The 13018-nt window shown below is 39.7% G+C and overlaps 1 protein-coding gene across 3 annotated transcripts in view; it reads left to right on the forward strand.

The window, feature by feature from the left end:
* The window catches only part of LOC311042017 (uromodulin-like), a 47123-nt gene extending 35614 nt beyond the window's left edge, over nucleotides 1-11509 (forward strand). The window contains exons 1-8 of one of the 3 annotated variants that reach the window (XM_084052519.1): nucleotides 7142-7254; nucleotides 7419-7992; nucleotides 8491-8756; nucleotides 9910-10055; nucleotides 10403-10642; nucleotides 10863-11022; nucleotides 11122-11197; nucleotides 11322-11497. In XM_084052519.1, the coding sequence (XP_083908645.1) occupies nucleotides 7428-7992; nucleotides 8491-8756; nucleotides 9910-10055; nucleotides 10403-10642; nucleotides 10863-11022; nucleotides 11122-11197; nucleotides 11322-11341 (1473 nt within the window). In that variant the 5' untranslated portion in view covers nucleotides 7142-7254; nucleotides 7419-7427 and the 3' untranslated portion in view covers nucleotides 11342-11497. Of the gene's footprint in view, nucleotides 1-7141; nucleotides 7305-7418; nucleotides 7993-8490; nucleotides 8757-9909; nucleotides 10056-10402; nucleotides 10643-10862; nucleotides 11023-11121; nucleotides 11198-11321 lie in introns of those variants that run through there. The other 2 variants (XM_084052518.1, XM_084052520.1) reach the window with 2 other exon arrangements.
* Nucleotides 11510-13018: the final 1509 nt, after the last annotated feature.

The following is a 13018-nucleotide window of genomic DNA, read 5'->3' on the forward strand; positions in this document are numbered from 1 at the left end:
ATGTACAAGCTGACCTCATGGCACCAAAGCTAATTGTGTGTACGGGTATTTCAAGGGCTGGCAGAGAATAACGCTTAGTTTGTCGTAGTTTAAGTTTGCGTTGTCAGCTCCACATCTGCTATTTGCAAACATTTTTGTACTTTGGGTACTGTAAGCCCATTTAAATACTAATAGTTTTACTGAAGCACATTATTATCTCCGAATCCTTTCTCATCATGCAATACTTTTACTTAAGTAAAACATTCGATCACTTCTTTCCACCATGCCATTTCATTTATATTTGAATCACGTCAGTTTGCAATGCAATTCATAACTAAAGGTCTATAAACCTGTGTGATATAGTGACGTTATGAAGTAATGCTAACTGGGAAAGCAGCCCGTCCAGCAGGGGCCATTCACACACACTCTATGTTGTCTTGACAATGACGTTGGCTGTAGTACCCCGGATGCGATGTTACAAACAGCTGACCTGAATGTTGTGGTTGTCCTGTGCTAAACAACACATACAGTAACGTAAAAAGGAATACATAGGTTTGATGACAGGAAATTCATTTATATACTATTGCTATAAAACAACAAATCTAGCCAACATGTTTAAGGTGACATTACACTTATGCTATTGTGCTCCACTATGTTTTCACATTTCAATGTGTAAACATACAGATGCATTTACTATGTCCATGTGTATGATGCGACAGATTGAATAGTGTGAACATGATGGCGCGCACAAATTGTGCATTTACATTGAAGAATATCAGCTTGTATGCAATTGTATTTGTGCATAGACAGAGTGATTCACTCACACGAAGGTTACTGTTATTTACCATGCTCGAACTGTATATAACCTTCAACGTCCAGTCTGCAAATCGGCCCAGTGATCTACACACTCCACATCTTGTGGCCCACTGTCTCTCCATTACCCACGACCTGCGCCCCAGACCTTCACTTCAGTTCAACATTGAGCAGAAATTAACCAATATAGACCATGATTTCATAAGAGTGCGTGGCTCACACTGAAATATACACATTAGCCCAGCGCTCATAGCATGGCTACATGCTATACAGCAGTTGTGTGGGGGTACTTATGCGTCTGTACGACGGGTTGAGTCATTAGATGACATTGGCATATGTTTGGCATGTTTTGCTCCATGTAAATTACTCCATTCGTACTATGACTGTTTTGATTGCCCACATTCCTTGTCCTAAACCCAATTTACACATTCTATGCTAAGCTGTTGATCTATCGCGTTTAGGAGTAAGGGTTACAGCCTTATTGCTGTTGTAATGTGTGAACATGATGGCGCTCAAATATTGTGCATTTATACTGAAGGATGTCAGCGTGTATGTAATTGTATTTGTTTACAATAAATGACGCACATGTGTCTGTAGAAGGTGAGTCTGTGTATACATAGGCAGCTATTTATTTACAGAAGTTTTATCAGCTACACAATGTTGACAAATAGCGTGTATGTGTCTGTAGAAGGTGAGTCTGTGTATACCCCCATTCCTTGTCCTAAACCCAATTTACACATTCTATGCTAAGCTGTTGATCTATCGCGTTTAGGAGTAAGGGTTACAGCCTTATTGTTGTTGTAATGTGTGAACATGATGGCGCTCAAATATTGTGCATTTATACTGAAGGATGTCAGCGTGTATGTAATTGTATTTGTTTACAATAAATGACGCACTATGTGAAAAATAATGTGTATGTGTCTGTAGAAGGTGAGTCTGTGTATACACACGCAGCTATTTATTTACAGAAGTTTTATCAGCTACACAATGTTGACAAATAACGTGTATGTGTCTGTAGAAGGTGAGTCTGTGTATACATAGGCAGCTATTTATTTACAGAAGTGTTATCAGCTACACAATGTTGTACAATATGTATAGGGGGTCCCTGCTTCATCTCTCTGTCACGCACTATGTGACAAATAATGTGTATGTGTCTGTAAAAGGTGAGTCTGTGTATACATAGGCAGCTATTTATTTACAGAAGTTTAATCAGCTACACAATGTTGTACAATATGTATAGGGGGTCCCTGCTTCATCTCTCTGTCAGCTAAGGGGTCCTTGGCTGAGAAACGTGTTTAGACCCCTTATGCACACATACCCCACGCCCTACCCCCATTTATTTATTTTGCATAGCTGCACTGATCTCATAAATAGCCTCATAGGAGGGAGCCGTCGCGACTAGCCACTATGGAGAACTGAGAACTTTCAGCGATGTGTGTGTGTGTGTGTGTGTGTGTGTGTGTGTGTGTGTGTGTGTGTGTGTGTGTGTGTGGAAAGGGGTGGGGCTAGGCCTTAGCTGTGAGACAGACCTCTGGTTCAGACCTCTGGTTCGCTCAGTGTCTGCAACTCAAATGGCCATTCTATGTGTGTGGAATGTCTGACGTTGAATTGTGGGCGGGCACTCGGCAAAATGTTTTATAGGTGGGCGGAGCTAACAGCCGAATTCCTGGCATAACTCCCAGGAGGAGATGTAAGGACAGAGAATACTTCTCTGTCCAATAACAGAAAAGGAAAATGATTTAAACTCATTTCTTTATAAAACATACATGTGATCGTGCGATCACACTGGGCCTTGCAGGGTTAAGCTTCAATCTCAACAATATCAGTTTTCAGTGTCGGTTCACGGATACATCATGTATGATGATGACTGCCAACTATCACAGAAGTAGAACAGAATTTAACCATTGGCCTTAGCTCTTGGTTTGGGCATTCCTCACACACTGCTTTGCCTTCCTCAGCCGTGCATCGTTCCTCACATCTGAGTTCCACGTCCGGTGAACATCAGTGCACGTTACATCTATCTCACCTTACTTGACTGCATTGTCAACCTACAATAACAACATATTTTATCGCATAACATAGCCTACCTTAGTGGCTTACAGTATGTAAGAATATCTCCTGGATTACTGTACCTGTTGCGCTACATGTTTGAGGTCTAACCCTGTTCCAACCCTGATTTCTTTGTATTCTTACCAACCGTGACAGCGTGGCTGGTATTGTTTTCCTCTTCTGACATGATACATCTTTCATAATCTACACAAACATAGTATTTATCTGTAAAACATGGCGGAAAAACACATAAAACTAGAAAAAGTGCTCCTCGGAGCACAGGTCTCCGCCAGGTCAGGTAGGTTATTGTGGGCCAGCAATGTTCGAAATGCGCCAATCAGGATGGAATATGAAAAATCGGACGGAACCATCTTGATCACTTGACTATAGAGAGAATGTGTACTGATTTGCATGATGTTTGGACAACATTTGTATGAGTAATATAAAAAAGAAAAGACTTGCAAAAATCCTGGTGGCGCTATAATAGGGCAATGTTAAAAGTTTTGTTCCTCAACGTAGTGTAAATGTGCCTGCAAAGTTTCACCGCAATCGGACGCTGCGTTCATGATTTGTGGCATTTTGTGCAAAACTTGCAAACTTTAGATGTCAATCTTAGCCAATCAGGATGGAATATGAAAAATCAAACAGATCCGTCTTGATCACATGATCATAGAGATCATGTGTACCGATTTGCTTGAAATTTGGATAAAATATGAAGGAGTAATCTAAAAACATGTGTTTTACATAAGTCGGCCTCCTGGTGGCGCTATAAAAGGCAGATGTGAAAAGTGCAGGGCAAAGGTTTTTCCTTGGCCTCTAGAGAGTGCGAGTACAAAGTTTTACACAATGTTTGTAAACAAGAAACCTGTCTATATTGTACATCCAGGGGTCATCACCATGGCAGCTTGTGATGGACATTTTAATTAATAATATTTTTTTGCCACTGACATGCAATTTAATCATTTTATCAAAAACACATTGGCCTAGCCCTAAATGTATACTAATGTATATGGCATGTTGATGACCCCTGCATGGGAACAATGGATGAATTAACTTGACATTGAAAACAAACACATAGTTGATGAGTGATGCCATTGAATGGAGTGCAGTGTAATATCTCATTTGATGCTACATCTTCCAGTCAACAGATAGTTTCTAACAAATGCACTATCAACACTTCACATGCAAGCTATAGGTTGCAGATTTACAAATGATATATTTGTAAATACACAAATATTTATACAAATCAGAACAAGTCTTCAGCTATATCTGTGGGTAAAGAAGGGTGTGGGAAGCAGACTCTATGTAATCTCAGTGGTGATTTGATTTGATTGATTTAATTGCTTGCAACCAACAAACAAATAAGGTTAAAAAGATAATCAAGTTTTTTTTTTTAAATGCAGTATTGTCATAGACCTATTTACACTGTGGGTCCCCTAGATTGTGTTCTAGAAATGTGTTGGATGTTTGCCAGGAGTTTGTTGATTTCCGCAATTATTTAAGTTGACGTTGGTCTGCTCCAAATGCTTTAACCACAGAAGCTGTGACCAGAGTGCTGCACCCAAAGTTAGGTGCCTAACTATTGTGACACGGCATGCAATAAAAGTCCTGTTATGCCCTTCATTAATCACTCATCATGTATGGGGCATACCTTAGACTTTCTCATCAACATAGAAACCTGTTCACCTGAATGGAAACCACAATTATTGAAGGTACCGTGCGGAACAAGACAATGGCATCGCTGGTAGAGCATGATCTCCTCCTGTCCTCAAGTAACACTGTCCTTGACAAGCCAATCTCTATAAACCTGACATCCCAATTTTTGTGCAAGCCATTCTAGACAAAATATAAAGCGAGTCAACAACAGAGTCATACAAAGGCAGAAATCAAGATACATATAACATTTGTGACTATTACTGACATTGACAATGAACCTGCTTTTATTTCAGTTACATGTGACTCATGGTGCGTTCACACGGGCAGATTAAAAGATACAAAGATTCAAAAATACACTGCATCTTTGTCACTGTGTTGCTTTGTATCTGTGTTGCTCAACGCGGTCGTTGACGTCATCGAGGACATCAGAGCTACAGTTGTCGTTTTGTATCTTTGTATCTGGAAGTTGAACCCAGCTCAACTTGAATTTGTAGATTTGTATCTTTTTTGTATCTTCATGTCGCTGGCTTCCATTGAAAATGAATTGTTGCATGCATCTTTTTATCTGCCCGTGTGAACGCACCATAAGACAACAATGAGATAAGAGTGGTATAGAATACTGATGGGGCGGGGCTTGAGCAATGCATGCTGGTGCCTATTGGTGGTCTAAGTCCACATACCAAATGTGGACTTGGTGGCATGCTGCAAACTGGAGTTATAGCTGTTTAAAATCCCGTGCTCATCCCGGGCTTACACGGACATCCGTTCATACGGGCGCTGGGGGTCCCTGGACCCCTCTTTGATAACTTCATCAATGCATGCTCGTGCCTATTGGTGGTCTAAGTCCACATACCAAATGTGGACTTGGTGGCATGCTGCAAACTGGAGTTATAGCTGTTTAAAATCCCGTGCTCATCCCGGGCTTAAACGGACGGACGGACGGACATACGGACAAAGTCAAGTGTAGAGCGGTTGGCACCGCTAAAAATGTGCCACGTCTTGCCACGGACACGTTTGACCATGTACGGACATGTTGATGACCCCTGTGTACATCCTCTTTGTTGCCACAGAGAGTGAAAAACCGAGAAAAAAAATAAAAAGCAAAATCCTCAAAGTTGATTTAACTCTGATTCTGCCACACTGTTGAAACTGAAAGAAAAGCTGTCTGGATACACATAGCTGGGCGAAACTAAAGACATATGAAAGAGATGAGGTGCACCTAACTTATAGTTTTTCAAATACTTAAAACGTACAAATTAGAGTTATTTTTACTGCCTGAGTCGACGTCAGCAAGGACATGCGGTTGCAAGGGGTTCCCAACGCCAAATCAAATGGGTTCAGATTGCTCCTCAGGAGGCGCATCTGAAGCCTGTCCTGGACAGGGGTCTACGGGCGTAAACACAGATGATGATGATGTGTTCTATAAAATAAATACATACATATATATATTTCAATTCTTAAAAGATAAATAAAACAAATCTAGGCTTGGTGGGTGCCCCCCCAGCCTCATGGCGCCCGAGGCAATTGCCTACTCTGCCTAATGAAACGGTCGGCTCTGAAAGTGTCCTTGAGCAAGACACTGAACCCATAACTTGCATGGTTTCCTCAGTCTGTGAATGTGAAATATATTGTAAAGTGCTTTAGATAAAGGTGCTATATAAATGCAGTACATTTACCATTATATCCAATCAGGATACAATAGAGAACTCAGCCAAGATACATATTAAACAAGTCAAATTGGAAGTTATGACACAAAGAAATGAACAGACAAAAATTGGAACTGTAACACTATAAAAATGAAGCTGATGAATGGGTACTCTCTCCTGATTGGCTGAAGTGTTGTCACCAACTTGAGCTGGAGAGACTGAGAGACCACTGCTACTGAACAAACACTATATAGCAATGACTACTATCAGAATAAAAAACTGTTTTTTGTTTTAACCAAAAATATCACTTACCTACCTTTATTTTATCTTGGCTTGGTTATTGACTCTTACACTTACCCTCGTCTTTTTACCGCTGTTGCTGGTATAACACATATACTACATATCTTCCCATCACACCAAATCTTATCTTAAAGGATGAGCTCATCCACAACCATCTTTAGCAGTTGATAATAATGCATTGATCATTTGAATCAGCTGTGCAGGTCCACTTTAGTCCACTTTACTGAGCTTCAACAGAATTGTTCTGCATGACTATAGGCAGTGATGTAAAGTAACTAAGTACAATTATTCAAGTACTGTAATTAAGTACAATTTTGAGGCTTTACTGGAGTATTTCCAATCAGTATTTTACTTCTACTTCACTACATCTCAGAGGCAAATATTATACTTTTACTACAATTATTTGAACACTTTAGTTACTTTGTAGATTTTTACTATTATTACAAAAAACATTACAAAACATACATTACATTCATTGATATTTTACTGAAGTAAAACATGTGAGTACCTTTTCCACCACCGACTATAGGAGCGTTCAGGCCCTGCAATACAGAACAATCTGTGTGTTGCTGTTTGCATGACACCTGTCATGGATGATTGCACCCACACCTTACAAACGCTCGCCACTAATGTCCTTAGATGACACAGACGACTTTGCTTACTCAGTAGGCATTCTGAGGGTTTCAAGTTTCAAGTCTTTGTTTACTCAGTAGGCATTCTGAGGTTTTCAAGTCACGCTATGAGGGCAGTCACTGTTCAGCTCTATAAATGCTCACCTCCAGGTTGAATCTTAAATCACTGCCTCTGCAAGGTAAGAGGATAGGCGAGAAATACGTTTCTATTGTAGGCCCTACAGATTTGGTCATTATTTTCATGTAAAAAATACTTGTAAATACAATTATGTACATTTACATTCTTAGCTTTTCTTTGTGGTGCTGTAGTCTGTCTAAAATAGTATTTGTATATTTTCAACAGGTTTGTGTCATGGTCTCCAGGATGTGGACCATGGTGAGAGTATTAGCTGTTGTTCTGTTAGTTCTGTTCATACAGAATGTTACTGGAAACAGCCAGTCCTCCAGGGCCAAAAGATCTGTCGTCCAGTTCTCCTGTGGCAACGCGGTTTGTCCATTAGGCGAGGACTGTATCAGTACTAACGGGAACTCTCGCTGTGCGGATCCCTGTGATCACTACGATGTAATGAATGATGTATGGAGAAGCATAGATACAGAAAACGGCGTCCCCCGCTGTGACACCAAAGATCACGGGTGGCAAGGGTGGTATCGACTAAAGCTTTCGGGGTCCAGTGCCCAGATACCAGACAGCTGTGTTCCGCAGACCAGGTGTAGTACACAAGTAACTCTGTGGATGAACCAGTCTCACCCTGCAGCGGCAGATGGAATTGTACAGCGCGGTGTCTGTGGTAACTGGGGCAACGACTGTTGCCAGGTTCCCTCACATCCCATCCACGTCAAGAACTGTCAAATGAATTATTATGTCTACAAGCTCGTAAGGCCGATCTCTTGTAGCCCAGTGGCAGCCTATTGTGCAGGTAAAGTGTTGTTGTAAAATTGTTCATAAGATATGAATCTATAATATATTACAAAGCTTGTTTGATGGTTTTGAAGGTTTCAGTGTTTTTTTTGTTAACAAATTAAAACCGGGAAAGCACCATGTGTCATTTTAGATTTTTAGCTATAATAATATAGCAACATACGTTTTTCAGAAAACTCTTTAGGATTTAGAACAGTGGTTTAGAACAGTAGTTCCCAATACATTTCAGATATACAAGCTCACAGCGCATCACTTTGTGCCGTGCTGCAAGCTTGTACATTTCCATTTAAAAAATATATATATTTGACATTTTTTAAACACAAATCTTCTCTTCTGGTTGTTCCTGGCACAAAACAAAATTTCAGATGTGAGTACGCGGCCACAAAAAAGTTTGAGAACTACTGATTTAGAAGGAATTTGTAGAATCTGCCTCCGGTCTTATTGGGTTAAAGATATGCTGTAATAATTTAAAAAAAAAAATGTTTCACCTTCCTAGATCTCTCCTCAAGGTATCCTCAACCCACTCCATCTCCCGTCACTCAACCCCCTCCAGTTACTGTCCCTCAACCGCCTTCAGCTGTAATTATTTGTGGTCAGAGTCAAATCCAGATTGGTCTGCTGCTGACTGGTCTGCAATCCTCTGGTCTGAATGGATCCTCTGGTCACCTGGCCGACCCGCGGTGCTCATCTTTCACAGAGCGTGATGGAACGATGTGGCACCAAGTGGACCGTCAGGCTGACACCTGTGGGAACACATTTACGGTGAGGATTTGTCTGATAAACTTGTTGCTGTTGTTTTTGTTGGCTGTGAAGTCTGTTTCAGTTTTTCTTTTGTGCAAAGAAAAGAGCTGCAGTCTTCTCGTCTCCTGTGATTCGTAGTCTTACCCATTAAGAGCGATTGTACAAATGCCTTTTAAATCAGTAGTTCTCTAACTTTGTCATGTCAAGGACCCCCAAAATGATATGTATTTGGCCGCGGACCGCTCATCTGAAAATTTTGTGCACCCCCAGAAGAGAAGATTTGTGCAAAAAGCACAAAAACACTTTCAAGATTTTTCATAAAAAATGTTCAAAAATATTTTTGAGGACCACTGTTCTAAACCACTGTTATAAATCGAGTTTTATAGTAGTATAAATAAAAAGGGTTTTATGAAAAACTTATGTTGCTATAAACGTTCAGTATAGCTAAAATAAAAAATGGCACAGATGTTTTCCCTGTTTTAATGGGTAAATCATAATAAAAAAGGGATTTATTTCTCAATAATGGCCGACGACCACAACGTCAATTATCCCGCTTATTACACGGCTACTTAATAAATACATTTATAAATTGACCCAAAAGTAACGACAAAATGAAGTATTTCCTTGCTTACGGCAATCAAAGTATTCCATGTGTTGTGCTGGGCGGACACGGTCGCCTCGGAAAACAAGGAAGTGTTGATCAAATAGAATACATTTTCAGTTATTGAATCGTCTATTTCTCGCTTCAAATGTTTTCAAAAACATTCTTGAGAGCAACGTTTAGTTGTAAATTAGTTGGTGTGTTTGTTAACAAAGCTGTCATGTTGGATACAGCATAAAATCAAGCAGCGCAGATTGATATGAGCAGGTGCTCATAGTCTTTGATTAGACAGAGGTCTGTTATTTAGCTCATCGGTCATTATCGAGAAATAACACACAGCTGAATTCAGTGATTGACCAATCAGAATCAAGCATTCAACCAAACCGTGTAATAAACAGTTGTATAAATCCATGTAAACCATGATTTTCTTTTTTCCTTTTTAATCAACTTGATGGATTTAAAATTAAGACATACTGTTTAATTATGTGACGGCGACTAATTTAGTACTTCAGGTGTTTCCAGGTGTCTAGATGATTCACGGGACTGACCATTCAGTTAACCTCTGTCTTTCAGGCCAACAACACCCATGCCATCTACTCCAACTGTTTATTTGTCTACTCTGTTAATGATGTCTCACTTCCAGACAGTTTTCCCTTCTCCTGTGTCTATCCTCTGGCTATGGAGACCAGCCTAGATGTGGCCATCAGACCAAACATTCAGTAAGTTATTTTCAAAAGTTTCAAGTCTATACAATTATGACTTTCATAAAGTTCTGAAATTAACTAAATCCAATGGCTTCTTTGAAAATCAAACCACACAGTAATGATTTGGAAAATGGGTGGCAGTAATGTCAAGTAATATGCCAATGTGGGTGTTCACTCTCCATTCCGACATCTCACCACTCCGACTTGTGGCTTCCGCGTGCGGTTAGGGTTAGGGTTAGGTATAGGGTTCGTCAACGTCGGAAAGGCGACATGTCGGAAAGGAGAAATGCACCCGCCAATGTGCTAAACATGCCAGACCACATGTACGGTTTGATCCTTCAAGTGCCATGTTTCCTTCACAGGCTACAAGGTTCACCAGTTGTGGGTTCACCAGACAGCGTCGCTATATCCTTGTTCCAAGACTCCAACTACACGGTGCCTTACCCAGCAGGCCCAGTCTCCCTTTCAGTGGGCTCTGCCCTGTATGTAGGAGTATCTGTAGGGGAAACAGATCCAAGGTTTGTGGTAGTTCTGGACGACTGCTACATCACTAACTCTACCAACGCTGATGACCCCACACGGCACTTCTTCATTCAAAACAAGTATGTTTCATTCTTCAGCCTCAGCAGATGGTTTGTGTCACAATAATCAAGAAATGAAAGAGAGGATTGGGTGGGATTGGGTATGGGGTGTGTGGTAGAAGAAAGAAAGAAAGAAAGAAAGAAAGAAAGAAAGAAAGAAAGAAAGAAAGAAAGAAAGAAAGAAAGAAAAAGAACAAACAAACAAATTAACATTGGATGAAATTGTGATGTGTTTTCCCAGGTGTTCTATCAACCGTCGTCAGGTGACAGTGGTTGAGAGCGGCTCTTCCCTCCAGGCTCGTTTCTCTGCCCTGCTCTTCCTGTTCCATGGAGACTACAGAGATATCTACCTTCACTGCAGCCTCCACCTGTGTGACCAGAGAGCCTCCTCATGTTCTCCTGTAAGTTTCACACTTTCTTTCCACACTCTGCTGTTTCACACCAGACAGTTAAGTCAGTAGCAAACTGTGTGCTTACTGCTATTCCTTCACCATTCACAGGTTTGCTCAGGGAGGCGTCGTCGCTCCGTTTCCACATCTGTACCCTTCAAACCCATCACCATTGGACCAATCACCTGTGAGTAGGCCTATCAGAACAACAATAAGAACTGAAGAATTTAAGTGCTGACTCAATAATGTTAATTATTATATTTGTGGATTCAATTTGTTTTTGTTTTTTCCTCTTTGCTTTGGATCTTCAGGGGACAAGCTAGTGGAGTGAACCAGTGGACATCTTTTAAGGACTCCAATATATTAAATTTGTATTCGTATGAATGTATGTATGACTTTGCATGCTTTTATGATTTTTTTTTTTTGGTGTGTACGTTAATTAAGTATTTTTTTATTTCTCTCCTGTGAAAACTATAAACAACTACTGTAAATCAATAATAATGATACATGTGAAATGTATTGATTAATTAAATAAAGTGCATGAAATGTCAAATTTGTGTCTGTTTCTTCAATGTTCAATCCAACATGAAACATAATCATTAGAAAATTCAGAAATATGTGAATAGTGAATGATGAAGTACATTTAACACATTTTTACAAACAAAATGTATATGTAGCCTAAATGTTTATAGAAGTGCTCTAAAACTATAGTTTTGTAACAACAGTTAGTTATATAATTTATCTCATTGATTGATTGAATATTTTATTAGGCAAAAAATGTAAAACAACACATTTACATTTAAAATACTTTGTCTAACAGGTCCGTTCATAAAAGTCCTTGCGGACTTGTTTCCAATGAGGGCCTTGGTATTCAATTCATAGACATATATAGTGGCATCACAGTTCGAATATCATTACACAAAGAAAATAAAAAAAACAGCAAGAATATATATATATCTATATATCTATATATATATCTATACACATATATATATATATATATATATATATATATACATACATATATACATACATATAATACTATGTACAACAAAAGAAAATAAAAAAATAAAAAAGGGGGGGGGGGGAGATATGTACAAGAACAGGGGGGGGGGTCGGCTATCTAATAGGAAAATGGTACTACCTCCTCTTTTGGCCTCCTGAAAGGTGATTTTTTAAGGCTCTTTTAAATGAGCCCAGCGAACTGCATTTTTTGAGGGATGGGGTTAGCCCATTCCAATCCTGGGTGGCAGTGCTGTAGAAGGAGAATTTGCCCATGTTTGTTTTATGGGTGGGTGGTACCAAATTGTTGTTAACGCTCCCTCTGGTATTGTGACTGTGGGTGTCACTAACCTTTTGGAGGTATTTACTCAGATATGCGGGAATAGGGGGCATATCGGGCAAATTTTCATAAAAATGTTATTATACTGACAATCACTTATTTAAACATTAACTGTACATGCATCCTCTCTTGCATACTCAACAGATTGAAGATATACAATACAAATAATTATTATAGGCCTTCTCAGAAGAAGATTCTATGATTGTGTCATAATATACACAGTACAGTGAAACACATTATGAGCATATAGCCAATCAAATACCATATAGCTATTACAGTACATGATGACCAATCAGTGAAATATCACGATCCTTCTCGTCTTGTTGGTATAAGAGGTTTGCAGAGTGACTCCATTGCACTTGTGTCTTTGGACCAAGGTTGAAGTCATAGTTTACTTAGTCTTTGCTTAGATTATTATTATTATTATAGCCTGTTTGCTTTTACGCAAAGTTGTGTTGTTTTTGTTGATGCTGCTTTCTTTTGTTCTGAGCCAATTATGACACAGTGGTGTAGATAGAGAGTTATTAACCCAATAATTGGGTTGTTCTTTCTCTCCTCCCATCGACTCTGCGGGTAGTGCTCAGGTGGCGCAGTGGTAAAAGTGCCTGCCCACTACCGTGGAGGTCGTGGGTTCAAATTCACTGTCGTGCATACGTGCAACTTTTT

The sequence above is a fragment of the Gymnoscopelus microlampas genome (genome assembly GCF_963454915.1).
Source record: "Gymnoscopelus microlampas genome assembly, chromosome: 3".
Lineage (NCBI taxonomy): Eukaryota > Metazoa > Chordata > Actinopteri > Myctophiformes > Myctophidae > Gymnoscopelus > Gymnoscopelus microlampas.